Source organism: Garra rufa, chromosome 16 (assembly GCF_049309525.1).
Source record: "Garra rufa chromosome 16, GarRuf1.0, whole genome shotgun sequence".
Classification (NCBI taxonomy): domain Eukaryota; kingdom Metazoa; phylum Chordata; class Actinopteri; order Cypriniformes; family Cyprinidae; genus Garra; species Garra rufa.
Genome location: NC_133376.1, coordinates 7,464,872 through 7,482,814, shown reverse-complemented (window position 1 = coordinate 7,482,814; position 17,943 = coordinate 7,464,872). Strand labels below are relative to the sequence as shown.

Sequence of the window (17,943 nt, the reverse complement as noted above, 5' to 3'; positions counted from 1 at the left end):
AATTCAGCGAAAGCTTGATTGATCAATTTTGTATCATATGTCAACTGACCATTAGAGTTACGAATTGCTTTAATTGTATGTTCTGCACGTTCCTTCTTCAATTGATGAGCTAATAATCTACTAGGTTTATTCCCAAATTCAAAATACTTCTGCTTCGTAAAAGATAGCAATTTCTTAGTTTGTTTAGTCTGGATGATATTTAATTGGTTTCTAATATCATGTAATTTTTTAAGATTATCTTCGGAAGGATGCTGTTTATGAAGGTTTTCAAATTTGGAGAGTTCTGACATTAGCCCCATCATGCGCTGCTTTGTTGCCCTTTTTCTTGCAGAAGTATAGGATATTAGGTTCCCTCTGATAACTGCCTTTGCAGCATCCCACATAACGGCTGGTGAAACATCAGAGGCAGCATTATCAGTTATATAATATTTGAACCATTCTTTAATATTGTTACACGCATCATTATTATTAAGTAATGAGGAATTAAACCTCCAGTGTTTATGTTGGGGTAAACCTTGACCCATGGAGAGATTAAGATAAACTGGTGCATGATCTGATACAAGTATTGATCCGATAGTACATGCATTTACAAAGGGGATATATTCTTGAGGCAAAAGAAACATGTCTATGCGGGAATATGTATTATGTCTTGTTGAATAAAATGTATAATCTCTGGTTCCAGGATTTAATTCTCTCCATATATCAACTAAGCCTACTTCACTGGAGGCTAGTTTTAGGGCTTTAGAAGAGTTATGATTACACATTGAAAATATAGACCTATCCAAATTTGCATCAAAGCAACAATTAAAGTCCCCTGCTAAAAGCCCTAAAGAAGTACAGTATTGGTTGAATAAAGTAACAATATTGCTCATAAATTTGGGGGTATCTGTATTGGGAGCATAGATGTTCATTAAAGTAATTTCTTGATCATATAGAGTACCTTTAATTAATATAAATCTTCCTTCTGTGTCACTCTGTTGTTCTCTAAATAAAAAAGGGAAATTTTTATGTATAAGTATAGCCGTTCCTCTTTTTTGAGTTGTATAACTTGAAAAAAATACTTGGCCCACCCAGTCTCTCTTAAGTTTTTGATGTTCTATTTCAGACAGGTGGGTTTCCTGCAAGAAGGCAATATTAACTTTTTCTTTCTTAAGGAAAGTGAGCACTCGTTTGCGCTTGATAGGGTGGCCTAACCCTTTAACATTCCATGTTATCACTTTACATACATTTTCCATTTTACAATAGTGCTTAGGTTACTCTGACCATCAACTTGTATACTCGCAAATGAAAGATTAGATACAATGTGCTGAACCTGTTTAAACAAGAACTGCGAACTAGTTCCCCGTTCCCACCCACCCCCCTTCCCTTTTGGCACGAGCCCTGTCCCCAAACGACAGGGCAGGCCCATAACCGAACTAACTCTGGGCATATAATAACCAGTAAGATGGTGCTCAAATCCCCAGCACACAAATTTACAGAGAGAAAAAAAAAAAAAAAATTGTCATCTCAAAGATTTACAATGCTAAGACATTAAAAGAGTATACTTATTTAACAAATTATAATATATAAACCAAAATTATAATTTACATGTTTTTTCAAAAATTAAATTCGTAATTGTCAGTCTTTGTCAGTCTTAACAAGACATTTATACCCCAACTAGCTTATTCGTTTTAATCCGATCCATATACGATTACTCACATGGACATTTTAGCCAATGCTGCGATAGAACTCCTCGGCTTCTTGTTTATTTATTTATTTATTTATTTATTTTTTATTTTTTTTTTTTTTGACATATTAGAGTAAAATCTTTTTACAGAGGGGATTTTGGGTATCTCATATTGTCACTCCATAATTCACTCCATAAAAAACTTGAAAACAATGTATTTTTAACCACTTTTGGGGGAATAAAATGTTTCCAGAAGGTGAAAAATCAAAAGAAAAGACCACATCCGAGTATTTACAAACAGTGCGATATAGTTTAAGTTCAATACTATCGCATCAGCATCTTTGGTTTACGTTGTAACTTTTTGCTTCCTGGTTTTCATAGGCTGGCTGTGATAGGTGGGTTTGACCTTAAAGACACAGTACACGTTTTATCTTGTCTCTTTACTGTAAGTCATGCAGCATTGGTAATGGTGCGAACCGAGTATTTTGACAAATACTGCGAGAGCAATGTACTTCGATTCCCAAACAGATTCTTATGAGCTGGTTCTTATTAATAATTGGCTTTAATTCAATTCGATCCAAGTGTATTTGTACAGTATAGCGCTTTACACAATACAAATCGTTGCAAAGCAGCTGTACAGAAAATTTACGTTTCTACAATATATTTAGTATAGCTTACTAGTGGTGACTACTGTCTGTCAAGTTGATCATATGGCATAGAATAGATGTATGGTAAAATCAGTAATGATGTAATCAAACAGATGATGAACACTATTAACAGTAACGATTATATGTTGCAATCCAACTTGTACCAAAATTTCATAATGCTGTATGTTGTTTCAGGGCTGGCATCATCTCTTCTCAGGTATTCTGAATCCAGACTGAAGCTTGTGTAATTCCTAATGTGTTAATGTGTATTTGATCAGATGTAACTGTAGAACAAGATTATGAGATACATTATGTGAATGCTTGGTTAAAGAGATTAGTCTTTAATCTAGATTTAAACAGAGAGAGTGTGTCTGGACCCCGAACTTTATCAGGGAGGCTATTCCAGAGTTTGGGAGCCAAATGCGAAAAAGCTCTCTCTCCTTTAGTGGACTTTGCTATCCTAGGTACTACCAAAAGTCCAGAGTTTTGCAACCTTAGGAAGCATGATGGATTGCAGCGTGGTAGGAGATTAGTTAGGTATGCAGGAGCTAAACCATTAAGGGCCTTATAGGTAAGAAGTAATATTTTGTAACTGATACGGAACCTAATAGGTGTCAGGGGTGCGTGCAGGATCAGACGAGACGATAAATACAAAATACAATATCTTTAATATAAATCTCCAAGTGGAACAAGGCAGGAGCAAGGCTGGAACATACACACACGTCTATTACACAAAAGGACCGACAGGGAACTGAAATCAAAGACAGACTTTTAAAGACAGACTAATCAATAAACACAGGTGACACAGATGACTAATAATTACAAGGACAGGTGCAGGGAATCACAATGACGAAGGGCTAAACCAAATGACAGATCAACGGGGGGAAGACAAATGGGAAAAACCAATGACAAGACAGACAGAACTGTGACATTACGCCCCCCTCCGGAAAGGCGCGTCCTCGCGCCGTAGAAAAACAAAAACAGACAAGAGGGGCGGATAACCAGAAAAACAATGAGGGCGGGGGCTTCGGCGGAGGATGCAACCCCGGAAGGGGGACAAAAACATGAGTCCATGTGACAAAAAAGACAGTCCAAGGGGGCGACGACGGTGGGAGGAGCCAGGGAAGACACAGGAGGGACCTGAAGCAGGAGAGCAGGACCCAGATCGCAGCCAGGATGACGGCCCACGGAGGAGCCGACGGAGGGAGGAGCCATGGTGGAGGAAGGACCGCCGACTCCGTGGGGCCGACCGACAGAGGCAGAGCAGCTGGCAGAGGAACCCGAAGCGGAGATGGAGAGCCGAAGATCCAGGGCGACACCGCGGATCCGGAGGGCCAAGGTGGAACAGGAGGCTCTGGCGGCCGAGGCGGAGATCCGGAGGTCCGCGGCGGAGCCGGAGCGACAGAGGACGAAGGCGACGCTGACGGGAAGGAGGAGCCTGACAGAGCCGGAGGGACAGAGGGACGAGGCGAAGCCAGAGGAGTGGAGTCCCGAGGCGGCGGATGGTCGACGACTGACCAAGGCGGAGCCGGAAGGACGATGGAGCCCGGTGGAGCTGGTGGGCCGACGGGCGACGGTGGAGAGGAGGGCGTTGAGAGCCGTGGTGGAGCTGCAGGGTCGGAGGGCCGAGGTGGAGATCTGGACTCGGAGGCTGGAGGCGGAGCTGAGGGATCCTCCAGCCATGCCACCGATGTAAGCTGGCATCCCTGCGGCGAGCCCACTGCAGAGATGGTGGGCTGAGGGTGAGCAAGGGGACTGACTGATGGCCTGGAAGACTTTGGGCGGCTGGGCGGAACCAGCGGGGACTCAGGACGGCTGGGCGGAACCAGCGGGGACTCAGGACGGCTGGGCGGAACCAGCGGGGACTCAGGACGGCTGGGCGGAACCAGCGGGGACTCAGGACGGCTGGGCGGAACCAGCGGGGACCAGGCAGATTCAGACAGAAGAGGGCGGGTGGGTGGGAAATTTATGTAATCCAGAGGTTCAGAGAAAAAGTCTATTAAATCAGGCGTGTTATATTCCACAACTTCGGAAACAAAGTCTATTAAGTCCCCAGAGATGTTTTCCAGCTCACCCCCAGCGGAGTTGCAGTGGGCAGGGCTCTCCATTTCCCTCATCTGCTCCACGTCGCAATCCACCGTCGCAGATGTAGAATCCGGCTCACGCACCTGGTCAGCCGGAGAGGGCTCTGGCTCTGTCGCTCGCGGCTCTAGTCCCTCATCCGCGGTGTGCTCGGGTTCATGCTCTGCGTGTCGGGGTGATGGTAGGCTGCTCTCTGGGTCATGAGTGGGGCTGACGTCCTCCTCGACGCTGCCGACAGTCCAGGAAGATCCACAGGACGCCAGCACCCACTCGATGTATCCGGCGAGGCTCTCTCGAGGACCCTCCCCGGACAGCTGCGTCTTGATGTTGTCATTTAATCCATGGCGGAAGAAAGTGCATAAGCAGCTGTCCGGGTAGTGTGTTGATGGAGCGAGGAATACAAAGTCTCTTGTGTGGTCCTCGAGAGAGCGGTTCCCCTGCTTCAGGAGGATGATGAATACATTCGGGTCATCCATGACGGGGGAAAAATAAAAAATAAAAATAAACACTGAGACCAAAACGGAAAAGAAACGCAGGGGAAAAACGCCGTGACTGTTTCGGTCGGTCCTTATGTCAGGGGTGCGTGCAGGATCAGACGAGACGATAGACGATAAATACAAAATACAATATCTTTAATATAAATCTCCAAGTGGAACAAGGCAGGAGCAAGGCACAGATGACTAATAATTACAAGGACAGGTGCAGGGAATCACAATGACGAAGGGCTAAACCAAATGACAGATCAACAGGGGGAAGACAAATGGGAAAAACCAATGACAAGACAGACAGAACTGTGACAATAGGTAGCCAGTGCAGAGACCGGAAAATTGGGGTAATATGATCATATTTTCTTGATCTGGTAAGGACTCTAGCAGCTGCATTTTGGATTACCTAGCTTGTTTATTGAGGATTCAGGACAACCACCTAGAAGTGCATTACAATAGTCCAGTCTAGACATCATGAATGCATGGACTAACTTTTCTGCATCAGAAACAGGTAACATGTTCCGTAGCTTGGCAATGTTTCTAAGATGGAAGAATGCTGTTTTTGTAGCATGAGAAATATGATTTTCTAAAGACAGGTTGCTGTCTAATATAACACCCAGATTTTTGACTCTAGAGGAAATAACAGTATATTCAAGAGATTCTGTGTACTGTTTTTGGTCCAATTGCAATATCTCAGTCTTATCTGAATTGAATAGGAGGAAAATACAGGTCATCCAGTCTTTTACATTTTTAACACTCTCTGTTAGCTTTAATAAGTTAGAAGTTTCATCTGGTCTTGTTGAAAGACCAGATGACCAGGGAGGTGACGTGATGTCAAGTATGGTGACCCATACTCTGCATTTTACCCATCCAAGTGCACACACACAGTAGTGACCACACACACCATGAACACACACCCGTAGCAGTGGGCAGCCATTGCTGCAGTGCCCGGGGAGCAGTTGGGGGTTCGGTGCCTTGCTCAAGGGGACTCACCAAAGTCGTGGTATTGAGGGTGGAGAAGGAGCTGGTATTTCACTCCCCCCACCTACAATACCTGCCGGACCTGAGACTTGAACCCACAACCTTTGGGTTATAAGTCCGACTCTCTAACCATTAGGCCACAGCTGCCCCTAAGTATATAGTTGATATACCTATATAGTTGAGTATCATCAGCATAACAATGGAAACTAATCCCATATTTCCTAATAATATTACCAAGGGGCAACATGTATATTGAAAATAGCAGAGGACCTAGGACAGATCCTTGTGTCACTCCATTCTTTACTGGCGATAATTGCCATGTAAATCAATTCACACGGCGTATTTTTTCAAATGAATCACTCTTATGAGTCGATTCTTGCATGAACCGAATACCGAACAATTGGCTATTATGAGTACTCATCATAAACACTGTCATATTATCACTCCATAATTCAGAAAAAAACTTAGATCAGACAGAAAACTATGTATTTTTTAAACATTTTGGGGGGAATAAAATGTTGCATAAAATCAAGCAAATTATATAAGAACAAATCCCTCAGTAAAAACCTTCAAAATATAGGCACGGATAAAAATGTAAAGAATGGTGTGTATATGCTACTGAAGTGGAGACTTATGGCTTAGTGTGGGAGAAAAAAATCATTTAGAGAAAACAGCCTTTGAAAATATGGATTGTAATTTAAATCTATTGAGACAAATAGTTAAAGTGCTATAAAAGAAAGACTTAACAGTGTCTTTGGGGCGTTTTCGTTCCACTAGTCTGAAAAAACACTTTATGAAACACCAAAGAGCCCAAAATCTCAAACTTGACAGGTGCATGAAAAAACTGTGTTTTTGCCTGTTGTGTCTCCCCTTAATGTGACTGTTATTCAATTGATCGACCATGACATTTTAAGACATTTTAAATGTAGTACAATTGCAGTAGTTCTACATGCAAGATCCAGTCTGGCTTGAGTGTGATGCAAATACAGTCTGACTAAAACACAGAAGTTCCTGAATTTCGCAATGTCTGGTTATGACAACACTGAACATGACGTTTTTGTCCCTCCTTGTAGGAAGAAGTGAGAAAGTGAAACCAGTTCTACTTCAATCACAAGTTTACACTCTTAGCAGGCTGAAGTCACAATTCAGTTCTGTTTTGTATTCAGACGTTTTGAGTCATCATGGGTAAGATAATTTTATCCTCTGCTAAATAATTCCTTACTTAATATGTTACTGTGATGAATGATTTAAAATAAATTATTTACTGACTTTTTAAAGGCTTCCTTCAGACAATAGTTACCATGTATTTTCTAGCATGCATTTATGGAGACATCACGAAAATAGACACCACTGGTGCATCAGAGGCGACAGCAAAACAGGACAAATTAACCGTAAAGGGTATGACTGTTAAACAATTGTTTCTGGCTTAAGTTAACTTAAGTTACATGCATTGTGATTTATATCAACGATTTTGATTCAAAGGTGTTGAAGCTTCCAAAAAACTGGCTGAGCATGACCTGGCTCGGATGGCGCAATACAAGAGTAAGATCATGAATGTTGGCAGAGCGAAGCAGATGGATCCGGCTGTGATTGCTGCTATCATATCCAGAGAGTCCAGAGCTGGAGCCGCTCTGATAGATGGGTGGGGCGATCATGGCAATGGCTTTGGGCTCATGCAGGTTGGTCAGAAGAATAGATTCTTTGAAAAGATAATACTACAATGTTTTTAATACGAGGCACATAAGATTAATAGTAGATGATGTTCAGAGCCGGGTAGTAACTGATTATATGTTATCTTTATGTAATTGGATTCCGAAAATTGAGGCCTTGTAATTATTTATTCACTCAAAGACCTGTGGCTATTATTAAAGAGAAAATTGAGAGTCCACACATCCTTTGACCACTGGATTTACATAAATTATTTAGATTTTAAGTGTTTTCTCAACATTTTAGCATTGCATAAACTATGAACATATACATTTAGTATGTGTGCATTTAGTATTATTTAGTATTATTTAACCATGTATTAATGTCTTCGGAAGGCTATTGTCTTTCAAACACATTAAAATGCACAAATTCACGTTATTTATTATTTACATTACATTACATTACATTTACATTACAGGGATTCCCTTTTTTTTTTTTTTTTTTTTGGTAACCTTAATATTATAATGTGCATTATTTGACCTTTTTGTAAACAGGGACAGAATATTATAGGATATTTGAGAAGCCTCAGGAAATTACATAAGCTACTTTCAGACCGATAAACCACATGAATGCAAAGCCTGCAAGTGTGTCAAGGCATGTTCACTGCAAGCTATGCCTCCATTTAATAGCCACATCTGAAGACTTGTTTGTGTCACAATAAAGCTGTTCTTATTTTATTCATTGTGTAAACTTGATTTTTCCCAACTTCCCTTTTCAAAGCACAAGTTCCCCTGCTGCACTTCCTTTATCAACAGCAGGTTAATCCAGCGAGTAAACTGTAAAATATTAAAATGCTCTTTTCACTGCTTATGTTTCCTTTCAGGTTGACAAACGCTATCACAAGCTGGTGGGTAAATGGGACAGTGAGGAACATCTCACACAAGGGACTGAGATACTCATTGGCTTTATTAATGACATCAGAGCAAAGTTTCCTCAGTGGACCAAAGAGCAATGCTTTAAAGGTGAAGTGCAACAGGACAAAGATTTTTATTGATTTATTAATTTATTGAACTTGCAACTTCTGATAATCAGAAGATTTTTACAAAGGTTTTAGAAATAATAATATAAGCATGCCTTTTCAGAACGTAAATGTAAATGCGTTAATGTTAATATTATTTCAGTACTTGGTTTGATTTCATAGCTCAGTTGTAGTATAATTTCTATTTCAGGGGGAATATCAGCCTACAATGCAGGAGTGAAAAACGTCCGTACATATGATCGCATGGATGTGGGCACCACCGGCGGTGATTACTCCAATGATGTTGTCGCCAGAGCCCAGTGGTTCAAAAGCAAGGGTTACTGAAAAGAAACAGTCATAATTCAACTTTTTTTTTCATTATAATCATTGTTCACTGTTGTTGTCAGGATTATGGACTTTGTGTTCCTTGTTTTTCCCCTGTCCAAGTTCTGTGTTTCCTTATTTGATTTTTCCTGTTCCTCCCTTTGTTATATCATTATTAGTTCATCTAGTTAATTAGCCACCCTTTAAGAGTTGTTTGTTTCCATGCTTTGTTGTCAGAACTCATCTCTGTGTACGTGTGCTCCTCCTTTGTTTTTTTTTTCCCTGCGGCATGGAAGTTGCTGCTCCCTTTTCCGCCCTAGGCCGCAGAGATCTCTCATTCATGGAGTACACCTGGGAGTTCTGCAGGCTAGCCACAGTGTCAAAGTTGGATGATGCCACCCTCAATTCTCTGTTTTGGATCGGGCCAATTCCCATCATCCTGTGGACCCTCCCAGTCACTACTGGACTGAGCTGGAGGGAAGCTATCCTCCGGTGTCTGGAGAGTGTCCAGTCCCAATCCAGAACTTCCACTCATCCAGTACCGTCGGCCGCCACCCAGTGCCCAGTACCGTTGGCCTCCATCCAACTCTTAAGCCTGCTGGTCGCCACCTAGCACTCAAGTCATTCAGCTGGGCTAAGGTGCCAGAGTTCCCAGCCAAGATGGCTTCCACGCTGGAGCCCGCTCGCCCAGAGTGCCGTCTAGAGCCCACTCCCCCTGAGCGCCTACCAAAGCCAGCACCCTCCATGAACCCGCACTTCCCGTGCGCCCTCTAGAGCCCGCGCCCTCCAGGGTCCGTTCCTCCCAAGCGCCCTCCAAATCCTGCGCCCTCCAGAGCCCGCACTTCCCTAGCACCCTCTAGAGCCCGCACCCTCCAGGGTCCGTTCCTCCCAAGCGCCCTCCAAATCCTGCGCCCTCCAGAGCCCACACTTCCCTAGCACCCTCTAGAGCCCGCACCCTCCAGGGTCCGTTCCTCCCAAGCGCCCTCCAAATCCTGCGCCCTCCAGAGCCCACACTTCCCTAGCACCCTCTAGAGCCCACACCCTCCAGGGTCCGTTCCTCCCAAGCGCCCTCCAAATCCTGCGCCCTCCAGAGCACGCACTTCCCTAGCACCCTCTAGAGCCCGCACCCTCCAGAGGGCCCTCCAGGGTCCTCACCTCCCAAGCGCCCTCCAGAGCCCGTGCCTCCCGAGTGCCCTCCAGAGCCCGTGCTTCCCCAGCACCCTCCAAACCTTGTTGTCAGAACTCATCTCTCTCTGTTTGAGTGTCCCTGCCACTCGTCAATGGATTTTACCTTGTATGGATTCATTAAAAGACTTCATATTGTATTCCTCCTTGTCTTGCGCTCCTTCCTAGACATACCGTGACATTTGTGTATTTTGTTCTGTATTTGTTTGGATAAAACAAAACTTATGTATTTACTCAAATCACGTGTCTTTCATGTAACAGTATATCACAGTATAGTGTTTCCATTGTTTAAAGCACAGCCTTCTGCTACTAGCCAGCACTATAATGTACAGTTTTATGCATACAGTACTTGCTTATAACTCACAAACCATACAGACTAGAATTGAGTCCTGAAATTCAGTCTAATCATATATTGTTATTTTATATTGTAAATATGTCTGGTTTTGTTTATTTATTGTTTTAGGCTCTTTCATTGAAAGTCCTTTTTAGAGGATGACTGCCAAATCTGATCAAATTCTAATTAAACAATTCTAAACCATTTGATAAGAAAAGTTGAAACATGGCATGCTTTTACACTGGCGTAAGTGCTAAGATTTCCCACATACTTTCATTTTATTTCTCTTGCCTGCACCTGCAAAGTTAGAACTTTCACTTTAGTCTAGCAGATTCATTCAAATGTAATTTTTAACATTTTGAGGTGTATGAAGCACCTGAAAAACCTGATAAACCTGTTGACTTATCATTTACCGGCTAAGGTGTGCTTTCTTAAAACATAAACAAAAAATAAAATTCTTAGTTTTGTCTTACAATCTCACATAGCAAACAATTTTGGCCCAAAGCTGGCACCACTGGCCTCATGTCTGGAATGGCATGTACCATTTCAGCCAGAGCTGGGCCGTGTGTGGAAATATTGGCACAGCATGGATCACGGCATTAAATCTTGAAAAGTTGTTGAAGCCTCCAAAAAACTGTCTAAGACTGATTTGGAATGGATGAAGATCTACAAGAGTGTGATCACAAAGTTGGCAGAGCAGATGGACCCATATGTGATTGCTGCCATCATATCCAGAGAGTCAAGAGCTGGAGTCACTCTGAATGGTGGATGGGGTGATCATGGCAATGCCTTTGGCCTTATGCAGGTTGGTCAGAGGAACAGATTTACTCCATTTCAAAATATACACCTACAGTGCAGGTGTGTACTGAAGAATGTACAGGAACCTGTAAAACCTTTACATTAGTGAAATAAGTACAACAACTCAAGATAATTAATATTAATATTAATTAATAATCATTTTTAATATTAGGCCTAGAGGTAGGGTAGGGTTAGTTACATATAGATATTCCAACCATTTAAGAGTTTGAGTTTTCAAAGTATGACCATTTTAATGATACTACAGAGCTGCAGTGAATTTCCTATAATGGCGATCTTTTTAAATAAAATTCATTTATTTACTCAAATCATGTGTCTATTATTTATCACAATGATCTTAGAACCTCATAAAAGTATCCAAGCAGACACAAACACATTTTGAAACAGTTTGTTGTTTTTTACTGCAGAGGGCGATGCATTGTCACAAAGAACATTGCATTTAGAGAACACTGGGGGGCGCTGGAAGCAATATTTTGGAAAGGGGGCAATTTGGGTGAGTTTACACAATGGATTTACAAAAAGATGAGCTGAAACATGCAGTAGAAAGTGGTTGGCCACATTTAACACTGAGTTACACTGGAAGCAAATGTTGTGCTTACTGTCAGAGATCCTGCATGCATTCACTGTAGATGGAGTAATATAATAGGTTTCTTAAATTGTAACGGGTTCTGTTTAACTTAACGCTCCGTATTGCACCAGTCACAAGATATTGGGTCCCAGCCATGTTCCTGTTTGCGATGGCCTGAGGAGGAAACTGTCGCCTGGTGAAGCAGACGACAACACACTATGCAAGAGACTTCACCTTGGTGTTTTGCACCCATATGTTTCCTTGTTTGTTGCAGACAACAGAGTGAAATGTTTGGGTTCTTTGTTGTCAAAAACAAAAAAACTTTTTTTGGTAGTGGGGTTTCTGAGAGGAGTGAGGCTGCTGCGACTTTCTTGCCCTAACCTGGTACCTTCCTAGGATCTGTCTTTGGTGCTTAGCACACTTTCCAAGCCATGTTTCAAACTGCTGAATGCAACTTAACTGAAAGTGCTCTCATTCCATACGCCGCTTTTACTGGCTTTAGTGTGTAGGAAGAAAGTGAGTGATTTATATGCACTGTTTATGGACACTGCTTATTTGGAATTTGGTAAGAATAACTGCATGGTTAGACTGCAGACATGCCTACAAAGTACTTTCAGAGAACAGTTTATAATATGCAAGCATTTGTTCCTAAGGAAACTGCATCTGCACCATATCCTATGTCCCATCAGGGCTTTGCATGCTTATTGGGTCTAGGTATTTTAGACTTTCTGAGCAGCCCGTTCCCTGGTTAAAAAACCAACATATGTTGGTTAGGTAGATTTGATGCTGGGATGCTAATTAGGTATGTAATGCTGGTTTATACTGGTCCTTTGCTGGTTTATGCTGGTCCTTAGCTGATCGTGTGCTGGTCAAGGCACATTACAATGAGCATTTTTTTTTTGTCCTTTTTTAAAACAGAGACAGTCAATGGGTGAATTATATGCTGGTTTAGAAGGATTAGGAAAAAACACAAGCTAGTTTCAAATCGCTAAACCACATAAATGCAACATGTCAAAGTGTGTTAACTGCAAGCCATGCTTCCATATAATGTGCAAATCTGAAGACTCAGTTGTGTCACATTAAAAGTAGATGCCATTCTTTTTGGTTTATTGTGTTTTTTTTTTTTTTCCAACTTCCCTTTTCAAAGCCTAAATTCTCCAGCAAAACATTTTTTTTTTTTTTTTTTTTTTTCAGGTTAACAAACGCTATCAAAAGCTGCACTTACAATGCAGAACATCTCAGACATCTGTGAGTGGCAAAGGTATGTAAATCTCTGGGATTAGCTGTTAATTTTATTAGAGTCCATCTGTTCAGCTGTGTTTTCAATCAATTGGATGGCTATAAGGTGTCAGTGTGTGCCCTGTTTCATTCAAAGAACAGAGATCTATTAAAGTATGAACAGGTTTGTGAAAGTGAATCATGGCATGAACAAAAGAGATTGACCTGAGGACCTCAGAAAAAGAGTTGCTGTTGCTCATCAGGATAGAAAATATTACAAAGCCATCTCTGAAGAGACACCATAAATCAAAAGTCAGGTTTTGTGCAAATGGAGAAAATTCAAGACCACTCTTACCCTCCACTTCCCTCCAAGATGAGATGTAAAAGTCTGTGGGTTGGGTAACTTGGGTTGGGTAGTTAGGGTAACTTCTAAGCAACATAAGGCCATTCTCACATTGGCTAATGTTAATGTTAACACTGAGCCCACTCAAGTCTATGAGTTCATGCCAGAGCCTGCTCAAGTCTACAAGTTCATGCCAGAGTTCACTCCCCTCTATGAATCCACTCCAGAGCCCATTCTAGTCCATGAATCCACTCCTAAACCCATTCCACTCCAGAGCAAATTCCAATCCAGGTGTTCGCTCCTAAACTAGCTCCAGCTCCTCCTGAGGTGGCAGCTTCCATTGCAGAATCTCCCAAGGTGGTGGCATAGGAGAAAAAACTCATTTTGAGAAAACGGCTTTTAAAAATATGGATTGGAATTGAAATCTTTTGACACAAATAGTTAAAGTGTTATAAAAGAAAGTCTTAACAGTGACTTTGGGGTGTTTTCGTTCCACTGGTCAGAAAAAACATTTAATGAAACACCAAAAAGCCCAAAATCTCAAACTTGACAGGTGCATGAAAAAACTGTGTTTTTGCCTGTTGTGTCTCCCCTTAATGTGACTGTTATTCAATTGATCAACCAACCATGACATTTTAAGACATTTTAAATGCAGTGAAATTGCAGTAGGCCTACATGCAAGATTCAGACTGGCTTGAGTGTGATGCTAATACAGTCTGACTAGAACACAGAAGTTCCTGAATTTCACAGCGACTAGTTATGACAACACTGAACATGGCGATTTTGTCCCTCCCTCCTTATAGGAAGAAGTGAGAAAGAGAAACCAGTTCTACTTCAATCACAAGTTTACACTCTTAGCTCTATATCAACGATTTTGATTCAAAGGTGTTGAAGCTTCCAAAAAACTGGCTGAGCATGACCTGGCTCGGATGGCACAATACAAGAGTAAAATCATCAATGTTGCCACAGCAAAACAGATGGACCCGGCTGTGATTGCTGCTATCATATCCAGAGAGTCCAGAGCTGGAGCCACTCTGAAGGATGGGTGGGGCGATCATGGCAATGGCTTTGGGCTCATGCAGGTTGGTCAGAAGAATTGATTTACTCTATTTGAAAAGATAATGGCACATTGATCTTAATATGAGGTACATAAGATCAAAATAAGATTATGTTCAGAGCTATGTAGTAACTGATAACATGTAATTATAATTGTAATTATATATTCACTCAAAGATCTGTGGCTATAATTAAACAGAAATTTGAGACTTACAGAAATTGTTTTGATTTTAAGTGTTTTCTCAACATTTCAGCATTGCATCAACTATGAACACATACATTTTGATTTTTAGAATCATTCAGTGTGTTTAACCATGTATTACTATGTCTTTGGAAGATTTATATATAATGCAGGGATTCCCAAACATTTGTTTTGTCCAAACTTCTTTCTTTCACCTAATTTATTTAGAATCAGAAACTGCTTTATTGCCAGGAATGTTTACACATACGAGGAATTTGTTTTGGTGACAGACGCTTCACAACAGAATGACAAGAAAAAGAATAAAAATAGAATAAGTAAATAAGAAATAACAATATGCAAAAAATAAATAAATAAATATGTGACCCAGTAATAAGTGCCTTTTTTTTCAAATTGAGATTTGAAAACTAAATAAATAAGCTTTCCATTGATGTATGGTGTATGGTTTGTTAGGATAGGACAGTTTGTTATGTTGTCGACATTAGGTGTCGCTGCGGGGTAGAGAGAGAGAGAATAGATAAGAGAGAAGAAGAGAAGTATATGGTTGGTTGTGCTGTTGCATATGTTATTAAAGAGCATCATCTGAGTTACATTGTACTACGTTGTGTTGATTTCGTCAGTTGAAGACATAACAAAATTGGCGACGAGGATGCTGAACGCCTGCGCACAGAATTGACGAAGGATGGCTACAGTAAACGCCCCTTTCTCCCTTGCCCGGGGGAGCAAGCCATACCATTTACAACATGGGAGAAAATGTTCCGCAACTACTTACTAGTGTTTAATGCATCCGGTGATAAGTGGCCCGAGGCAAGTAAGAGAGCTCTTCTACTTCACTGTCTTGGAACTGAGGGGCAACAAATTTTCTACACTCTCCCTGACACTGGTGACACACTGGACTTGGCGATTGCTGTATTACAGACACATTTTAATCCTAAAATCAACGTTGTAGCGGAGAGACACACATTCCGCAAACATACTCAAGCCACCAGTGAGTCAATTCTACAGTACATTACGTTGCAGCTTTAAGAGACTTGGTTTCCAAATGCGAGTTTGGAGCAAATGCTGATGATATGATCAGGGATCAGTTAATCGAACATGTTTCGAGTCACCGCATACGGGAGAGACTGTTGCTAGAAACTGATCTGACACTGTCAAAAGTAATTACAATTGCTACCCAGATCGATGCTGCGAGTGAACACGCAAAGAGTATCGCAGGGCACCAGGCCGTACCCTGTACAGTCCCAGGCATGTGATGATACGAGTCGGAGGTGGCATAACGCATCACGCAAACCTTCTAAGCCCTCATCCTCTGGCCATTTAACGTTGTCTTCCCTCACATGCTACCATTGTGGGTCTGATAAACATTTGGCCAATGCACAAAACTGCCCTGCTATCCGAGCAAAATGTAAAAACTGCCAGAAAACTGGACATTTTGCCCGTGTGTGTCGATCGACTGACACACGTTCAGTGCACGAGATTCGCCTGCCGGGGTATGCCGTTCTTTACATGCATGACCAAGCATCAACAACTAGGATTGTGTGCCCTGTTTCTATAACAGCTTCTGGTAGAGGTTGAGTTGATGGTGGATACCGGCTCATTCGTCTCATAATTACTTCCGGCTTTGCTACTGTTCGGACGCTCTTGCTTACTGCTCCGCGCTTTGCTCCATGCTTATGAACTTTTCTCTGATTTTTGTAAGATTTAACTTCAGCAGATCAGCACAGTGCTCAGGCAACACTTTTTTGATTCAAACATTACGAAAAGGAGACTTTTTGCCTCCCACTGCCAGCAGCTTACATTCCGGAGACGGGAAAACACAGCTGCCTACTTTCAACAGACAAGAAAGAAAATGCCTCTTCTGGAATCTACTTGCTGCACAAACTGCCACAGACTTCTACAAAGGATTGTGGTTTTAGAAACAAAGTTACTTGCTAGACTTCCAAAACAGGCCGAACACATAGAAGATCATCATCACGAACCCCCTCAGCATACAGCCGGTGAGTCCTGTGAATCTAGTCAATATCGACAGTTTATAAGTGTAGAGGAACAAGCCAAAACTGATCGACACACAAATCGATGGCACAAACAGAGAGCGAGACCCAAAGGCACTCGAGACATCAGACTGTCAAGAGTATCTTGTATTGCTGCGGTAGCATCCTCTACCCCAGATATGGCTATGTCAAGGCTTGCAAAAACTGGTGTTTTACCACCCCCTATACAGCTAGAAAACAGATTTGAAGCATTCATGAATGTGGGTGAGGAATCCCCAAATGTGACTGAACATGGATCATATCAGCCAGCTGCTAACATCGCTATAAACAGGCGCGCAAGGTCGAGCAGACAGCGGGGCTCAGCTCAGAGCGCAGCCGAGCCCAGGACTCTGATAGTGGGTGACTCCATTATCAGAAATATCAGTAGCAGAACTACAACTACATGATGCTGTCCTAAAGCAACTGTCTCTGATGTGAACAAGGAACTTCGGGAACATTCTATTGAAGCACAAGACTGCAAATCGAATCATCATCCATGTGGGAAAGAACGATATTCGGAAAGAGCAGTCCGAACTCCTAAAGAAGAATTTCGGTGAACTCATTGAAACACTTCGAAGACTTGAAATTCAGTCGTTCATCAGTGGACCACTCCCAGCAAGGGGAACTAACATGTTTTCACGGTTGCTTGGACTGAATACCTGGCTACAAAGAACCTGCAGTCTAAAAGGAGTCAACTTCATTGACAACTTCAGTCTTTTCTGGGGCCATAGACAACTGTTCAAACTGGACGGCCTCCACCCAAACAAACTTGGTGTGAGAGTGCTTAAGGACAACATCTATTTTTCACTCAGGCATCCTTCAGTAAAATGTGTCAGTCCACCCAACATGAATAGCACACACACACTTGGACAAAGTATGCGTGACGACAGGACATCTTATCAGCTTCAGAGTCATCATGTGCTCAACACAACCAACAAGGACACTGACAACGCCACGCAGCCACAACAAGCACTGCTTATGGACACTTTCCTGGCTGAGCCCTGCCCACAGAGCTCATCACAGACAGACTGTGACGTACTACAACAGCTCCAAGACTCAACACCGAAGGATGACTTTCTGTTAAACAGTCAGGGAAGCCAGGACAACTTATTTCAGCCACCGGAAACACAAGAGCCAGAGCTCCATTCACCAGACACATTATCCCTCTCTCCAGCATCTCCACTTCTAAGCTTCTCACAGAAAATGGTGGAACTGGTATATGCTGGAACCAGACTCTCCCACTCTTTTGCTGCAAGCCCCCAGTTATCAACTAAAAAACGGCAGGCACCACAACCACCAAAGCCTGCGGGCCCAGCTCACCCTCGTCCACCTGTGAGAGCTCTC

The 17,943-nt window shown here is 42.2% G+C and overlaps 1 protein-coding gene across 2 annotated transcripts; it reads left to right on the top strand.

Moving 5' to 3' along the window:
• Positions 1-6,942: 6,942 nt before the first annotated feature.
• lygl1 (lysozyme g-like 1) lies at positions 6,943-10,274 on the top strand. 2 transcript variants are annotated; one of them, XM_073820023.1, is made up of 5 exons: positions 6,943-7,046; positions 7,176-7,259; positions 7,344-7,540; positions 8,392-8,530; positions 8,738-10,274. In XM_073820023.1, exons 1-5 carry the CDS (start codon positions 7,043-7,045, stop codon positions 8,869-8,871), a joined length of 558 nt encoding a protein of 185 aa, XP_073676124.1. In that variant the 5' UTR covers positions 6,943-7,042; the 3' UTR covers positions 8,872-10,274. The 2 variants fall into 2 exon arrangements, with proteins under 2 accessions (XP_073676124.1, XP_073676123.1); XM_073820022.1 differs by having other exon boundaries at positions 7,140-7,259.
• Positions 10,275-17,943: the final 7,669 nt, after the last annotated feature.